At 34.2% G+C, this 17,839-nt stretch overlaps 1 protein-coding gene across 1 annotated transcript in view; it reads left to right on the forward strand.

The window, feature by feature from the left end:
- Positions 1-967: 967 nt before the first annotated feature.
- LOC111064284 (major facilitator superfamily domain-containing protein 8) overlaps positions 968-17,839 on the forward strand; it is a 43,943-nt gene continuing 27,071 nt past the window's right edge. The window contains exon 1 of the mRNA XM_039433189.1: positions 968-1,172. Within this exon, the coding sequence (XP_039289123.1) occupies positions 1,138-1,172 (35 nt within the window). The 5' untranslated portion in view covers positions 968-1,137. The remainder of the gene's footprint in view (positions 1,173-17,839) is intronic.

The raw sequence follows: 17,839 nt of genomic DNA on the forward strand, positions 1-17,839 counted from the left end.
ATGGTTTCCAGTATTTCTTTGCATTCTTGTATGAGTAAAGGAACTCATGAAACAATTTTTAAGAATGTTACTATGATCTAGAAATTGAAAGTAAACAAACACCTTTGAACCTATGATGCGCATTTCCAAAGTCTCATGGAGAATGAGAACTCATAATGGAGGGATCAGGGAGGCGAAGTTTTCATTGATGTGTATCATCGCTTTTTTACCAAACTGTTTGAATATACTTACTCTTATTATGTATTGCAATGGGAGAAGGGTTTCTTATTTATATCAGAAAATTTTCTTACTGAAAGCTTAACTTATAACATTTTGTTGGATTTTTTTGGTACACAAATTTTAGTTTCCACACCAGAGCTCTCAATAGGGTCGTGGTGGAGGACGGGTGACGAATTCTTTTTTGGAGAGGATAGGTTGATTCTGCCGGCCAGGTTAGCCGAGACGACTGGCGTTGCACCCTTTCAGTCTGCAAGCACTACAGTACCTGGTCGTGGGTTCGACTCTCACTGGTAGGCATGGATGTTTGATCATTGATCTCATTTCACCCATACACTTTCCATAACCCGAGCGGGCCATTCACTATCCGATTTCTTGTCCTGCTTGAGCCTCAATTCTTGAGGTCAAAATAATTTATTAGGATTTGACGTCAGAGGTCGGCTGTTTGATGTCCAACCACATTATACATAGTCCAACTCCAAATAGCTAGACCCGATACGGCTGGACATCCAACTGGATCGGCAGTTGGATATTGAATAGCCCGCTACATATTCAGTGATCATATAAAGGTTAAATTCAATTATTCAATAGAATTGCAGTACATGCAACAGCCTGAGAATTGATATATATTTTTTTCAAATTTATTAGTGTTTTATTTTTTTCGAATTTATCTACATTAATTCAATAATATTATTTAGGTTGTTAGTCCTGCTCAAATCTTGCCGCAAGGTCAAGCAGCTGTTTTCATTTCAAAGCAGCAGTGATAGAGCGCCGATCTGCAGTCTGCAACTTATGAGTTTTAAAAGTTTACTTTGTTCGTAGTGTTGTTGGTGGTCTCTCAAAATTTATAATGTGATATGAACTATATTTTAAAACTCCTACTTTGTAAATAATATTTCCCGTTTTTAAGTTTTTTCTATAATGTCAGTTTCGCGACTGGAAGGAACAAGTGAAAGGTACTAAAACTTTTGTAAACATTACAATAACCTCTTTTGTTTTTTAACCAAGCATTGTTTATGAACGATTTAAAATAATGTATCGTTTAAATCAGTTACTTTCAAATAAGCCTTTTACATTGAATGACGGTAGTCTCTTTGTTTGTAGTAGGCATTAAGTAAGAAATAGTCATCCCACTAAAAAGTCCAATGATATACGATTACAGTAATTCATGTTTCATTGTATACTTAACAATATTATTGTAAAATCTTATCTTGAAATTAGTTCAAGGACGCCTAGTAATTGTTTCACATGAATTCCAAAATTACAATTTCACAGGCAATTAGATGCTGATATTTTTTTACTTGCAATATACGTTTTCATAAAGTCCTGCTAAGTTTTAATTCTTCAGTTGCTTTAGCCAAAAATGGTGTATTAAAAGTTAACTGAATTGCAATAAGTAGATTTAAAGTTATTAACGTTTCTATCAGGATCTCCTATATACCTCGTATTTCTATTGGTTGTAAAAAGATTCAAGAATAACATAAAGTTAACTGAATTGCAATAAGTAGATTTAAAGCTATTAACGTTTCTATCAGGACCTCCTATATCCCTCGTATTTCTATTTGTTGTAAAAAGATTCAAGAATAACATAATAATATCCTTCTATAATTTTATTTAAAAAATTTGAACTCTGTAACCAATGAAGTCTCTTTTAAGTTGAGATGTACGTCTAGATTTCTCTGAATATAAATTTAAAAAATAGATTTTCATGATCTATAAATGGCTCTTTATTCTATCGTGTTGTCTGTTTTTCTTTTTTTCAAGTTCTAGAAAGTTTTCTTCCCTTACTTATTACTTCCGGTGTCTTTGCCACGGTCCTTAAATCGGGAAATCGTCATAATTTTTAGGTGGACTCGATCAAGTTCGCCGATTTTGTAATGTGTTTCATCCATATGGTCTCCTCAAGAAGTACTGTTTCAGCTCCAAGGAAGTGTGGATAGTAGTGTATCATTGACTTGAGGTCCTTTGGCAGGAGGTTGAAATAGCGCGATCCAGCAGAATTAGGGGTGTGCTTTAATTTCTGGAGCCTATGTTGCGGAAGGTCAATATTTGTTAGGCCTCTGGTGGTATTATGACGATCACTACGGAGTACAGGGTTCTGTCCAGTAGCAATAACTATTATTTACATAAGATGAAGTGAGACCACAGTGAGTATTTTATTTTGAATAAATAGTGGTTTGCAATACTCCCTGAAATCCTGTCTCAAAATAATCCTTCATGCATTTTTTTGACAGCAAAGAATTCTGTTCATATAGTTGCATGGCGCCGATCCCCATGCTAAAATTCCATATCTCAGAGGCAAAGAGGCAAACAGGGCATGGTATGCAACCAATGTTGCTTTCTCATCTGCAATGTTTCAAATTCTTCTTATCTTAGGGATGATGAGAGATATATGATTGAGAGAGGAATGATGGTTGCATAAATGGTTCGTGTGCTCACCCCAGTTCAGGTTCTGGTCAGTTATCACCAAGAAACTTTGTAATGCAAGCTGTGTTCATGGTTTCTTCTGCCTTTGGTTGGGTGAGAAGACCATCTTTACAGTTTTCTCCCTGTTTATTGTCAGTTTGAGATCACTGCATACTAATGAGGCTCTTCGAAATGCTGAAGCTACACTGCTTTCTTTGTCAGTTCTACTTTCTGTTGGAATGATAATGTTGGTGGCATCTGCGAACAGTACACATTTCTGGGAAGTCATTGATGTAGATGAGAAAAAAATAAGGGGCCTAGAATTGAACCTTGTAGCACACCTTTGTTCGACTTTCTAAAAGTTTATTTAACATTTGTGACTGCTGTTTGATGTTTGTGGAGGATCTCTACATATTGTTGTCTGTCAGTAAAATAATCTTCGATCCATTGCAAAGCCCTTCCCCGTATATTTGGTTGTTTTAATTTCCATGAGAATTTCCTGAAAATGCCTTTTGTAAGTCCAAGAACAGGCCTGTTGCTATCTTCTTATTCTCCCATGCATCATTTATGACCTTCAATAAATATGCAATGACTGTATTTGTGCTGCGCCCTTTCCTGAAGCTGGAACATTAACAATAGTCCATTTCTCTCCATGTGAGCTATTAACTGGTCATATACCAGGAGTTCTGTGAACAGTAGACCTCACGCAGTATTCTCATCCACAAGTACATGATGGAAAATATAGACCATATGGAAATACAGCAATAGACTGGCTTCTCCACATATCTGTGTAATCACTTGTCAGCTGATTTATGATGAATAATTCTATAGTCTGATTTTTGAAGGAGGCTCCTTTTTCCTTTTATATTATCCTTGAAATGCAAAATTTCCAAAAACCTTGTATATACGTCGACGTGCAATTAAAAAAGGAACATACCTGTCAAATTTCATGAAAATCTATTACCGCGTTTCGCCGTAAATGCGCAACATATAAACATTTTAACATTCAAACATTTAAACATTGAGAGAAATGCCAAACCGTCGACTTGAATCTTAGACCTCACTTCGCTCGATCAATAAGCAGGGAAGACTCTTGATATTTTCAGTTTCTTAGGCAATGCAGCTTGGTTCAGCGAGCTATTGATTATATGCGTCAAAGGCCTCAGAACTTCTTCCTTGCTGAACTTTAGTAATTTTCCCGAAATTCCATCAAATCCGGCTGAGTTATTTGACTTCAGTTTCTTGAAGAGTTTTATCATGTCTTGGGATGTCAACTGAAGTCAAATGATGCTAAAACGGGTCCGTTGCAACTGGTTGTTGTATCTGTGTTTCTGTTTGCATTGTGATCCCAGAGAGTACTGGCTGGGTGAAGGTCTCATTCAAGATATTACTGATAACGGGTCATTCACCAATTTTCCATTTAGATGAAGGTTCAAACCGTTAAGTTTGTTTCTTTGTTTATTTCTTTCGTTATTCACTGCTCTCCAAAGCTCTTTAGTTTTATTCTTGGAGTGTTTAATTCTGTCAATTGTGATCTTTTTTATCTAGTAAATTTTAAAATCTAGTGAATAATTAATTATTCATTTTGAAGAGTGAAAATAAAAGAATCTTATCTCTACCCTAGATAGTAACAACAATAGCAGTTGCATTAATAATTTAGTGAAAAATGAATAGTGTTGGACTTCGATTGCAGAAATTATTCTATTATGAAATTTAATCAACCCTCTGCTAGAATTTTCAATAAATTCTGTTTGATATTAATCCGTCAACTGTGGACGTTTATAATGCAGGTCATTTTTGTCGATCCCAAACGAATGTATTCTCAATTCCGTGCCATGCGTTTGAGTCGATTAATTCCTATTCACAATGCTACTGAACTCTAAAATACTCAATACTCAATACCCAAATAATATCTTTGAACTCAATACTCAAAACTCTAAAATACTCAATCGTCATTCTAGATTCTCTTATCTTCTCGTTCTGTCATGCTTTAAGCCTGTTTTCAGACCCATTTCAATTGAGTCTATCTTTTTACATGCATCTCGACTAGGTTATCTTATTAGATAAATGTGTATATTCTAATGCCAAGGCTAGTTCTCTCGTAGTAAGAGAGATTAAAATTAATAATTATCGTGTTTTCGTGTCTTGAAAACCAAAGATGCTATTGATTTCTATCTCATCCAAGCTTTTTTTTAGGAATAAACTAACCGGCAGGTGACGCCTGGCTGAATTTTCTAATAACAAGATCATGTTCATTTAACATGCTTGCTTTTCTCGGGTGTAATAGTTTTCTTCATAAATCTAGCTGGGGAGGAAAAGTAGCTACTGTGTACATCACGGCACAACAGTACTTTGTTCTCTCTGGGAAATTGTCGCCCTTGTTTCGCCATACTTTCGACAAACTGTGCCCTCAGGTAGAAAAAGTTGTACTTTTGTCACTGTCCCTAGATGTTCAAATAACTATTTCTACATAAAAAATAGAAATAATTTTTATTCGGCTATTATGAGAATATATTCAAAATCATATCAAAGTTTATTCATCAAAACAATTACAATACAAATTTGGATACTATAACATTCAATACAAATGTATCAGGAACTCCCCACCAATAAAAGCCATACGAACATTATTATTTAATACAAATAAAACAAAGAAGTTTTATGAATTGAATAATTTCTTAATAGGCAAAGATAATTTATTGAATAAATATACACCCCACTATAAAAATTTTAGTTTTTTCAAAGTTTGGAGATTTCCAATTATTTGTAATTAATTTAATTCAATTTAGAAGTATTTTTTTCATTTAAAAATGATTTTTGTTTGTATGGATTGTAAATTGAGTGTGTAATTGAAAAATTTTGAAGTGACTCTTATAACCTCTAGCTACATTTGGACTGTTGTATAAATTAGAATTGGAACCGTTTTGGGCGCAAGTTAGCCTGTGGTACTTTTCTGTAAGTTGTATAATAATTCTCAATGATTCAATAAATAAATAAATAAATTATATGTGTTGGGGTATAAGTTATTAGTTGCTTGTTGCATGTAATAATGTTATAGTGTTACATTGTAGTTAAGCTTCTCTAATATGAAATTTAAATTAGGTTATTTGAATGAAGAACATTGAAAACTTTCATATTAAATATTAAGCTTGAACTAGACTTGAGTGCTAGAGAGACTGATGCGAAAGTATTCCAGGTTGCCATCATTAAATGGTTGAAAAAGAAAGCATTTTACTCGGTGGGAGAGTTTTTAGCTGGGAGTACTACTAATGTAACATTTTGAAGTTGTTCCCTTTTCTTATAATAAAAACGTATAGACTTTTAATTATCTGAACTTACTGATAAGTGACTGAATGTTTTATGTAGCCTACAGTGTGTGAATGCATTGATTTTATCATAATATACATTGTATTTTGTATTTTCATTTTTTATGTGACTTTGCCAATGCTCTTGAGCGGGACGACAATAAATGATTCTTGATTCTTGACTCATGCATTGGTAATGGAGAGGTTAATGACATAGAGAAACGATAGCGTAAGTAGATATCCCATGGTATAGGGCGTTTATGTCGCAACTTTTACTGTTATCCCAAGACGATAGTTCACGTAGTTCTTTCCCATCCAGCTGTGTAGTCTCTCAAATTGTGCCGTTCCTACACTCTCACCCCAACAAAACAGTAAAAATTAACAATAATCGACAGTAATCGGCTTGAGATAACAGTATAAGAGTTGCGACATAAATAATTCCCTATACCATGGGATATCTACTTACGCTATGGTTTCTCTATGTTAATGATCACTTTATTCATCCTGCAGTTTTATGTAGGTTGCAAATCACCTGGTAGAGATTTAAGCTCATTACTGATTCTTAGTGGAGCTGGGTTAAGCGGCTATCCGTCCAACGGGAGTTCAGAGCCCTCATCTAACATGTAACATAGAATCTGAATAATTATATATCATGATGACTGCTGAATGCTGATACGGACCTAATCACTTCTCCAAGTTGGAGAGGATTAAAAATATTCTCTACTACAGCAGTACAATAGAACTAAACTAGTAGTTCTGTGAACAGTAGACCTCACGCAGTATTCTCATCCACAAGTACCTGATTGAAACTATAGACCTTATGGAAATACAGTAATAGACTGGCTTCTCCACACATATGTGTAATCACTTGTCAGCTGATATGTGATGAATAATTCTATAGTCTTATTTTTACTCTAATATTGGCGTATGAAGGAAGTTCCTTTTTCCTTTTATATTATTCTTGAAATGCAAAATTTCCAAAAACCTTGTATATACGTCGATGCGCAATTAAAAAAGGAACATACCTGTCAAATTTCATGAAAATCTATTACCGCGTTTCGCCGTAAATGCGCAACATATAAACATTTTAACATTTTTACATTTTTACATTTTAACATGTAAACATTTAAACATTAAGAGAAATGCCATACCGTCGACTTGAATCTTAGACCTCACTTCGCTCGGTCAAAAAAAGCATCAAAAATAAAACGCAATAGTGCATCATAATCCAACGCAATAAGAATTATCAGCATTATATAATGTAATGAATAACATGAAGCATTTAATTTTACAACCTGGCTTATAACTTATATAAATTACGGAAGGTAAGTTTTATTCTTGTCTGAAACTCGTCCAAGGGTCAAATGCATGCAAGGCTATTAATGAATGAAAACTTGGCTCGTTTATAATCTGAATGGGAAATAAATATGTTCACTATCTCAAGCAATGAGATTTGAGATAAGTTTTTGTGTTAGTATACTCATGATAGCAAGAATTTTTTGTGAAGATATCAAAAGTTCTCTATTAGTTCTGTAATCGAAGAATAGTTAGGATATATGCCTACGTTCCGAAATCCTCCTAAAACTGTAGATTCATTAATTTTATTTCACTTTGCCCATGTAAAAGACTCTTTAGTAATACAGAGATGAAAATTTGAACCTGTCAAACAGGAAGGATTTGCATTTTTCGTGAATTTCTTATAGCTAATTAATTAATTTATTCATTTAATCATTCAGAATTACACAACTTACAGAAAAGTACCAAAGGCTTACGCCCAAAACGGTTCCAATTCTAATTTATACAACAGTCCAAAAGTAATTGATTAATGAGAGCGTTAATTTGTATTTCTTTACGCTTCCTGGTGTATAGTAAAAGCTGGAATGTTGTGGATCGTAACTGTTTTTTTTTTTTTAGATTGTGGGTTTATTGAATGATCGAGAGAGAGTCTAGAATATCTGATTGCCACTCAATAGCTTGATTGGGCTTAAATGGCCAATTTAAATTAGGCTGATTCACCAAAAGTAGATTCAGAATAGCCTACTTTTGGTAGTTATTATATTACATAACTCTTTTTATATATTCATTCTTTATTCATTTATACAATAAGTATATTATCAAAATGATTGGGAGAGGAAAAATAAGGTAACCTTGTGCTATTCATCTCCCAAATTTAGATAACACATAGTCCGAAATAGGTTACTTATTTACTTAAACTTACTTATTGACTTCATTTTGGACAAACTTGGCTTATTATTCTAAAGCGAAATTCACTCACTCCCTCATCTGCAGCACTAAAAATCTACTGAAATAGAAACATTCAAATTTGGTGTGCATGTTCAATGGGTCTTCTAGTTCTAGACATGCATTATGAACGGATTCGAAAAAATCCAAGGATGATCCCGAAACGGCATTTTTCAAGCAATTTATTCAACCTTTGTGAATACTAATTGACAGAATTTGTTTAATTTTCAAGCTTCAGTTTGTTCAAGCTTAGGCCTAGAAATGATGTGTTGAGAGAACTCTAAAATTTCGCTGAAACTACGTCAGTAATTAATAATACTGAGGGTGATGTCCACATAAGCTCATAGGCTTGTGTGTGGGTAATTATAGGTAATGGTGATTGTAGGCGCTGTCCTGCTTTTCTTTGCGTTTCAATTAAGCTTTTCCAGGGTCTCCATTAACAGCTGAACTAGAAATACCTAGCAACAACATTGTTGCTACAATTTTTCTTAACAAAGCTGTTATCATCCAGTTTTATCTTGAGAATCGCTAATAAATACGGCTCTCACACGCTCAGAGAATGGATTCCCTTCAAAAGCTGGAGAAATTAAAATTCATATATGAACCACAAAAGAGATTTTTAGTATGAATTGTTTATTGCTTATTGTTTTTGAAGGGACGGATTCAAGGATCCAAAGTTTCAAAGAACCCCACATGTCAACCGAAGCTTATTGTGTTCCCAAGTAGTATGTTAGTTAGGCAAACCAATACCTATCTATCTCCTTTACAAGAACCAGGAGTTTTACCCTATACTAACATTCCATTCATCTCCTGGTTGCAATCCTTGTCGCAATCCAGTGTGATATGCTTGGCAGTCTCTTCAGACTGATTAGTCCTCGTGACCTCCGTGAGTTCCACTCCTGGCCTTCTTTGTAGGTCCTTCCGCCGAGGAAGGGGCGGCCAAGTTCCCTCTAGGGCGCCCGGGCCACCCTTGACTCAGCCTCTTGACCCACATTGGTGCCTAGAGTTTCACTCATCTCTGATGTCTTGGGTTTTGTTTCTTTTTGGGCCACCCTTTACTTAGCCTTTTGACCCACATTTGTGCCTGGAATTTCGCTCATCTCTGGTCTCTTGGGTTTTTCTTTTTGCCCCTCTGAAACTCTGCAGGGTCAAAGGCCTCACCTCTCCCAAGAAGTTTTGCCTAAATGGCAGCCCTTCTTTGAGCAGTGGCGAGTTTTGGCCTCTCCATCCACCAACTCGTTACCTACGTGAGTTCCATTCCTGGCCTTTTTGTAGGTCATTCCGCTGAGAGAGGGGACGCCAAACTGCCTCTAGGGCGCCCGGCGCCGGCCACCCTCGACTCAGCCTCTTTGTGCCTGGAGTTTCACCCATCTCTGGTCTCTTGGGTTTTTATTTTTGCCCCTCCGAAACTCTGCAGGGTCAAAAGCCTCACCTCTCCCAAGAAGTTATGTCTGAATGGCCGCCCTTCTTTGAGCAGTGGTAAGTTTTGGCCTCTCCATCCACAAACTCGTGACCTACGTGAGTTCCACTCCTGGCCTATTTGTAGGTCCTTCCTCTGAGAGAGAGAGGACGCCAAACTGCCTCTAGTGCACCCGGCGCCCGGCCACCCTTTACTTAGCCTTTTGACCCACATTTGTGCCTGGAATTTCGCTCATCTCTGGTCTCTTGGGTTTTTCTTTTTTGCCCCTCTGAAACTCTGCAGGGTCAAAAGCCTCACCTCTCCCAAGAAGTTTTGTCTGAATGGCAGCCCTTCTTTGAGCAGTGGCGAGTTTTGGCCTCTCCATCCACCAACTCGTTACCTACTGAGTTCCATTCCTGGCCTTTTTGTAGGTCCTTCCACTGAGAGAGGGGACGCCAAATCGCCTCTAGGGCGCCCGGCGCCCGGCCACCCTTTACTCAGCCTTTTGACCCACATTTGTGCCTGGAGTTTCGCCCATCTCTGGTCTCTTGGGTTTTTCTTTTTGCCCCTCCGAAACTACTCTGATGGAGCAGATCCCGTGGGTTTGAAGGCAAGGCAACTTCTGGAGTTGCCTTGAGGTCCATTTTAGTCGCCTCCTACGACAAGCATGGATACTGTGGATGAATTCTGGTTTTCAACACATTCTTGAGTACGATGATCGACTCAAGGTCCCCCAACCCACAGAGGGCTTTACTATGAAACTATTATACAACTTTGTTGAAAGTTTTTATATTTCGCTCTAATACCTGAGCGGCAGTTTCAAGAAGTCGAGACACCTTCCTGACTCTTCGATAAACCCTCAGCGTGGTTTGCACGACACCCCCTCTTATAACGGCCAGTTCCAGAAACCTAAATCAATCAAACCTACTATCTAGGAACAACTATTAAAACAAGTGATGAGAAATTGAAGTTTGTTAATAAATTGACCATTGTTACGTAGCAAATCTAATTTAAATTTATTTGAAAAAATCACAAACCGTATAAATTTGATTCAGTAGTGCCTAATATAATTTGAAATAAACTAATGTCTGTGAGAAGAGGTCATAAAATGTGATAATAATGTCCTGTCAATAAAAACGAATATACTAAATTAAGAATCACTAGAAATTCAAAAATTTCATTCTAAATTTAGACTTGCAAGATCTCACCCATGATCTCACCCTTGAACGTTTTATTCTTATTTACTGTTTTGATGAAATTATTCAGTTAATATTCGACATACAAAACTGTAATCACATTAACGTTCAACATTTTCGACAACAGTATTACATTTTTTCTCAGTTGGTTCAGTATGGTAGCTAGCTTCAATTTTTTAAGTGAAGCTTCTTTCAATCAGATTTATCGTTTGTGATTACAATGCTACTATACAAACGCTGATTAAGTAGTCATTGTTTCTAGAAGCTTGTGTAATGTGATAACATCCTTGTGAACTGTTTATGCAGATTCAAGTTTTTGAAAATATACTATGTGCTCGCATTTTCAAATTTATTAGAAAAATCTAATTCATATAATAATAAAATTAACTTGTAGTAAAATTGGCATTTCACATTAATAATTTAAAAATTCATGATAATATTTTAGTTTATAATCTATAGAGCTATCCTTTCCTTAAATCTGTGTCACAGTGTACCGGTTGCACAAAGGCGGGTTAAATTTTAACCATGATTAATTCTACGATAACCAATCAGAGAAGCCTTCTTTTCAAAAACGTCTTCTCTGATTGGTTCTCATGGAACTAATCACGGTTAAAATGTAACCGGCGTTTATGCAACCGGACCAATGTGTGCTATTTCCAAGAGTTTAATAAGGGAATAAAGTATCTTGGTTACAGACTTTCAATAATCAGATTATCCCAGATTTTCAAGAGCCATGCAATTAAGCCCAATTTATAGAAAAGTACGTAGGCTATACTTTTGTGAATAGAGTATTTTCTTTGGCAGAGTATTCGTATTTACTGATAAGTTGTAAAATGAGTTATGAAAGTATATTGTAGTAATAAGGTTATTTCGTGCTCTAAATATCAATTTCTGGGTGAAAGTTCTAGCTTTACCCAATAAAGACAACTAGATCTCATACTAGGCAAGTCTCCAGTTCTGTCAACCATGCACCTTGTAGGCTACTGTTATACTCTTTCAATTGGCTACTTTTTATCATTATTCTTCATATTCATTATCCATTGGATAGTCCGTTCTCAAAAGAAAGATGTCAAACTTTCTCACGATAAACTGAAAAGCTTCGATATACAGGTGCCCATAAGTCAGGACGTGATTCCTTACATCAAAAAAAGAAAAAAGTTCTAATTAACATTGGTCCGAAAATGTTTGGTTACCAAGTTATACAGGGTGGAAGATTTCGTCTGAATTTCTGTGCCCCTGCTGAAACGAAGCCCTAAGAGTATTTGTTGGCTGTTAATTAAGATGTAAAATTCATCGTACGTTATGTAAAATGAACTTAGAAATTGAATAAAATCGTTCCCAGACCTTTAGCTACAGTAATTTTTAAGATATATGACGAAATACGCGAAACTTGGTCCCGAAAAACAAGTTCCTTTAAGGTTTGAAGCAGATTTATTATGTTAAATGTACAATAAGCACAAAAATAACTTTCACAGAGCTTGTAGAAAATTTAATTTCGAAGAGAAAGATGTATAAGTCTGTAATAGACAAACGCAACCTTAAAAAATAATCCTTAATAATTGCATACAAATCGGATGAAAAATAGAGAGCTTAACAGATTTTGTCTACCGTCACATATTTTAAAAATTACTGTAGCTAAAGATCTGTAAACTTTTTTATTCAATTTCTCAGTTCATTTTACATAAAGTACGATAAATTGTACATCTTAATTAACAGCCAACAAATACCAGTAGGGCTTCGTTTCAGTAGGGTCACAGAAATTTAGACGAAATCTTCCACTCTGTATAACTTGGTAACCAAGCATTTTCTGACCTATGTTAATTAGAACATTTTTTCTTCTTTTGATGTGAGGAATCACGCCCTGACTTATGAATACCTTTTTCAGAACACTCTGTATAAAATAAATACTATGACTATGTTAATTTGCACAATCAATTCATACTCTTTCATAATCTGTGATTATGATTGATCTAGCCTGAAATTAAATTACAGATAAATTTTATGAAATGAATTTGAAAACTGAAATAATGACAGGTTTCCATGTAGGTATATAGTGTAATATTATGGTGAAACGACGTTTGCTCAGTTATAATATAAGAGTATCTGCACTAACAATGTACCTCTTTTTGATTATACTGAGTTGTCCAGTAAACAATAGGCAGACATTCATTTTGAATTGCTAGTCGTATTACTCATTACTGTTATTTGTCACAGGAAACTCTTCCGGTCTGGCATTGTCTGTATTCTAATTCAGCCAGTTGTGATCAACTTCTGTTCTTTCAAAAAATTAAAAAAAACAAAATAACTTCAAATACCTACTTTAATTTCTATCATGTCAATAGCCAGTTAATAATTGACCGAGCGAAGTGAGGTCTAAGATTCAAGTCGACAGTTTGGCATTTCTCTTAATGTTTATATGTTTATATGTTGCGCATTTACGGCGAAACGCAGTAATAGATTTTCATGAAATTTGACAGGCATGATCCTTCTTAAATTGCGCGTCGACGTATATACAAGGTTTTTGAAAATTTTGCATTTAAAGGATAATATAAAAGGAAAAAGGAGCCTCCTTCATACGCCAATATTACCGTAAAAATCAGACTATAGAATTATTCATCATAAATCAGCTGTCTAGTGGACTATTATACTACCCGTTCAAAAACATCTTGAAAATGTATCTTTCCATCAATGTTAGTAGACAGTTGGCTATAATACTACCCGTTCAAAAACATCGAACATTTTGAAAATGACTGTATCTTTCCATCAACGTTGTAGACAGTTGCAGACAATTTTTGATAACAGCGCTCACACTCACATTCCGGGATGACACGTCACGGTACGATAGGACAGAAAGCTCTATGTTCATTAAGGATTTTTTCTGGACATTTTAAATTGATAAATTATTTATTAATTTTTGAGAAAACATAGCAGCAGATCAATGTAACTTACTGAGCGCGAGGTCTACTGTTCACAGAACTACTAGTAATAATAATAATAAGATGTCTGGAAGCAGGAAAAAGTTACAACTGTCCCTATAATTATATCTACTGTTGGAGTGATCAGGCAGAAGGTTTCAGCGAGACTTGGTCGACTTGGTGTCTCAGGGAGTGCAAAACATGAAATTCAAAAGGCGGTTGTACTCAGCACGGTATCAATGAATCAATGATTAGATCCTTTTTAAATTTGACAGAATAGAGATGTACCAAAGTCTTGCCAATGGCCGACTTAGGTTGCAATAAAAAATGATCACTTTGTAAGTGATGAAATAATTAAATAATAATATTTTTTTCATTTTTTCTATTCAAATTTTTCTCACATTACATAATATGATGATAGTTTACAAATTAGAGTGATCATAAAATAATAACATCTTATATTTTATCACATACGTCGTGAGAATCTATTTAGATCTCCATAATATAATAAATTACAATAATAATGATAACTGTACAAACTGGAAGAATAATATCCATTTGTTGATAATAATTTCTATTTTTTAACAATTTAAAGGCCTATTAAATCAAATGTGTTTAGAATTATTTGTTCTCAAATAAACTCATCCGAGTTCTTCTTCTATAAGTGTTTGTCAATGATTAAACCCCCCAAAAAAATAATTACTGCATCAAGAAATGTCATGCTCTCTATTGTATTTGAATGAATTGAAGAATGAGAAATATGTTTACTATTTTAGAACATTCAGGCTAATCTCTACCTTTGGATTGAAAATACTTTTGAAATCCTATTATATTAAGCGAGCAATTTCTGTATATCTGTATATATTTGGTTATTGGCTATTTATATTTATTTATGTCCAATGTATCTCGAAAACGGCTCTAACGATTTTCACGAAATGTGAAATGTGGAACATAGTAGGTTTATGATATAAAAATTCGATTGCACTAGGTCTCATCCTAGGGAAAACTCGATGAACGACATTAAAAGGATAATTCATCCTTGGAAAAACAGCTGAGACTTTCGTGGTCTGTGGATAGTATAAAAGTGCGTCTGTGGAAAATCAAAATATCTCATCCCCGAAATTCATAAGCTGACGTATAGCCAGCTGTAGAATATAAACACGATCATTTTAAAGAATTGTGTTCTGTTTATCAATAAATAAAAATAACGAGCGAAGCTCGGTGCCCCGTTATTAAATTATTACATGACGTGTCTAACTTGAGTCTTAATTGAGTATAAATCAAATGAGTATCAACTTCAATCACATTGTACAATATATAGTACTTATGCATTATTAATATTGATTTGGAATACCATCTTTAGTAATTTGCGAGGTTGTCTTCTTTCCTCAGTTTTTGCTAGTATAGAGATAAGTGAATTTGAGACACAATAAATTGTTGACAAATAGTTGAATAGGTTTTTGGCGTGCTTATTGTATTGTTGTTCTTTGAGCAAAAACAATCACCTTGAACAATTTTTTGCTGTTAGTGTTGTTGTTATGCCGTAGCTCCCTCCTGTATCATTGATACTTCTTCTGGCGTGAGCATGTTCAATGACTCAAACTATATTGAATCCTACCAGTAATAATTTTCAATTGAAAACTTATTAGTACAGAGATTCTAAACTTATCTTTATAGCGTAAAATCTTGTCATTTTAGTATTAATATTTCATTAATATTTCATATTAATGATGTACAAAAATAATAATAATATTGATGTTATATATTATACAAATATTATTAATATTTTCTACCAGTAAAAATTAGTTTTCAATTGAAACTTTAGTACAGAGATACTACGCTATCTTCATACCGTAAAATCTTGTCATTATAGTATTCAAATTCAAATTCAAATTGAGTTTATTCACAGAAATCATTACAAATACAGTACACATGTATAAATAATATAAATACTTGTGAATTTTCCCCACATAGACAAGTCTGTGTGTGGGGAAAGAGTTTCTAATGAAAAAAAATTGATACTAAAAAGAAAATTATAGATATTTACAATACAGTACAATTTGAAAAATAAAAGTTGGTTAAATGTAGCTCGTACAATATAACTATTATGGTATATAGCTTTAACATGGCACACAAAATAAAATTTAGAACTTGAACAATGATAAATTATGAGCAATATATTGATGATATATATACTTTCATATATATGATGATGATGATAGATAAGATTTTTATCTAATTCATATATATGATGATGAATACAAGAAAAATATATACATAGTATCAAAATCGGTAAGAGGAGTAGATGAGCTGATCAGCGACATCCCTGCCGGTTTCAAATAACCACATATTTAAAAATCGTTTGTATATGTTAAGGCTAAGGGGTTCTATTTGCTTTATGTAGGCGGGTATATTTCTATAAAGAATGTGGCATATGTAATGACTATTAAATCTATTGCAATTGCTAACTAATCTGGGTTGTAGAATTCCAAATATATTCATATATAATATTATATCATATTAATGATATAAAAAATTATCAGATTTCTCAACTTCACGACTTTGTAATGATCATTTTTCAAAGTTACAGATTAACAGATAGCATGTAATAATACTATAAATAATGAAACTAGATCATTTCCTTACAAATCAACCTCCAGATACCAATTTAAAAATGAAGTTTGACGTTTCATGCCTGTATTGATTTACACTTTACTCCAACATATCATGTAAAACCTGTTTGAAGCAATAATATCATTCGACCATATTTAATTCTGAGGTTTTTTAATGCACTTTTGACCAGACCACAGTTAATATTGTAATCCAATAAGAAACATTTGATACAGTATTTTTACAGGTTTCCCAGTCTGCTGCTCCTTATTTGTGCAACACAAATCTTTTTGTACAACAATTGTGCATCAGTTGTGCAACAATAAATCTTTGTGCATCGTCAACGCATAGTATTAAATTTTAGGCAGTATCAACATATTAGCTATGAAATACTGTATAAAGACTTACATAGTCTACTATCTCGCTATCAGTAGGTAGACCAAGGTTCTTTGAACCTTTCAAGTAGTAGAAAGGTATATTATATAGATATATTATATGGTGTTCATAAGCAAATATTGTATACGTGGTTTTATGAATGAATATTGGGGTTTTAATATTTATGATATTTGTCACATTAAACTTACAGTTGAAGATATGATATGTCAAGAGTGAAGAAGCTACCTACTTAGTTTTGTTTGTTGTTATCAGTGCGTATGTGCGTGCGTGCAATATTACCGCTTCAGTCCGCTAGATTTTTTAAATTTCTATTTCGATGTTTTGTGAATTGTCTTCTTCTTCTTCTTCTTCTTCTTCTTCTTCTTCTTCTTCTTCTCTTCTTCTTCTTCTTCTTCTTCTTCTTCTTCTTCTTCTTCTTCTTCTTCTTCTTCTTCTTCTTCTTCTTCTTCTTCTTCTTCTTCTTCTTCTTCTTCTTCTTCTTCTTCTTCTTCTTCTTCTTCTTCTCTTCTCTTCTTCTTCTTCTTCTTCGTCTTCTTCTTCTTCTTCTTCCTTCTTCTTCTTCTTCTTCTTCTTCTTCTTTCTTCTTCTTCTTCTTCTTCTTCTTCTTCTTCTTCTTCTTCTTCGTCTTCTTCTTCTTCTTCTTCTTCTTCTTCTTCTTCTGCTTCTTCTTCTTCTTCTTCTTCTTCTCTTCTCTTCTTCTTCTTCTTCTCTTCTTCTTCTTCTCTTCTTCTTCTTCTTCTCTTCTTCTTCTTCTTCTTCTTCTTCTCTTCTTCTTCTTCTTCTTCTTCTTCTTCTTCTCTTCTTCTTCTCTTCTTTCTTCTTCTTCTTCTTCTCTCTTCTTCTTCTTCTTCTTCCTTCTTCTTCTTCTTCTTCTTCTTCTTCTTCTTCTTCTTCTTCTTCTTCTTCTTCTTCTTCTTTCTTCTTCTTCTTCTCTCTTCTTCTTCTTCTTCTTCTTCTTCTTCTTCTTCTTCTTACAAACAAGGATTAGGCTTTAACCTTTTCCACTCAATTATTCAAATAAAAATTAAAAAAAAACCTATTATTGCCACCGCTTGCATGATCTGCCAACATCTCTTTTGCCTACTGGCTGATAATTATAGACTTTATGGTATTCTTTCAGCTGACATTCTTTGAACATGCTCCCTCCATTGATGC

The sequence above is a fragment of the Nilaparvata lugens genome, chromosome 7 (genome assembly GCF_014356525.2).
Source record: "Nilaparvata lugens isolate BPH chromosome 7, ASM1435652v1, whole genome shotgun sequence".
NCBI lineage: Eukaryota > Metazoa > Arthropoda > Insecta > Hemiptera > Delphacidae > Nilaparvata > Nilaparvata lugens.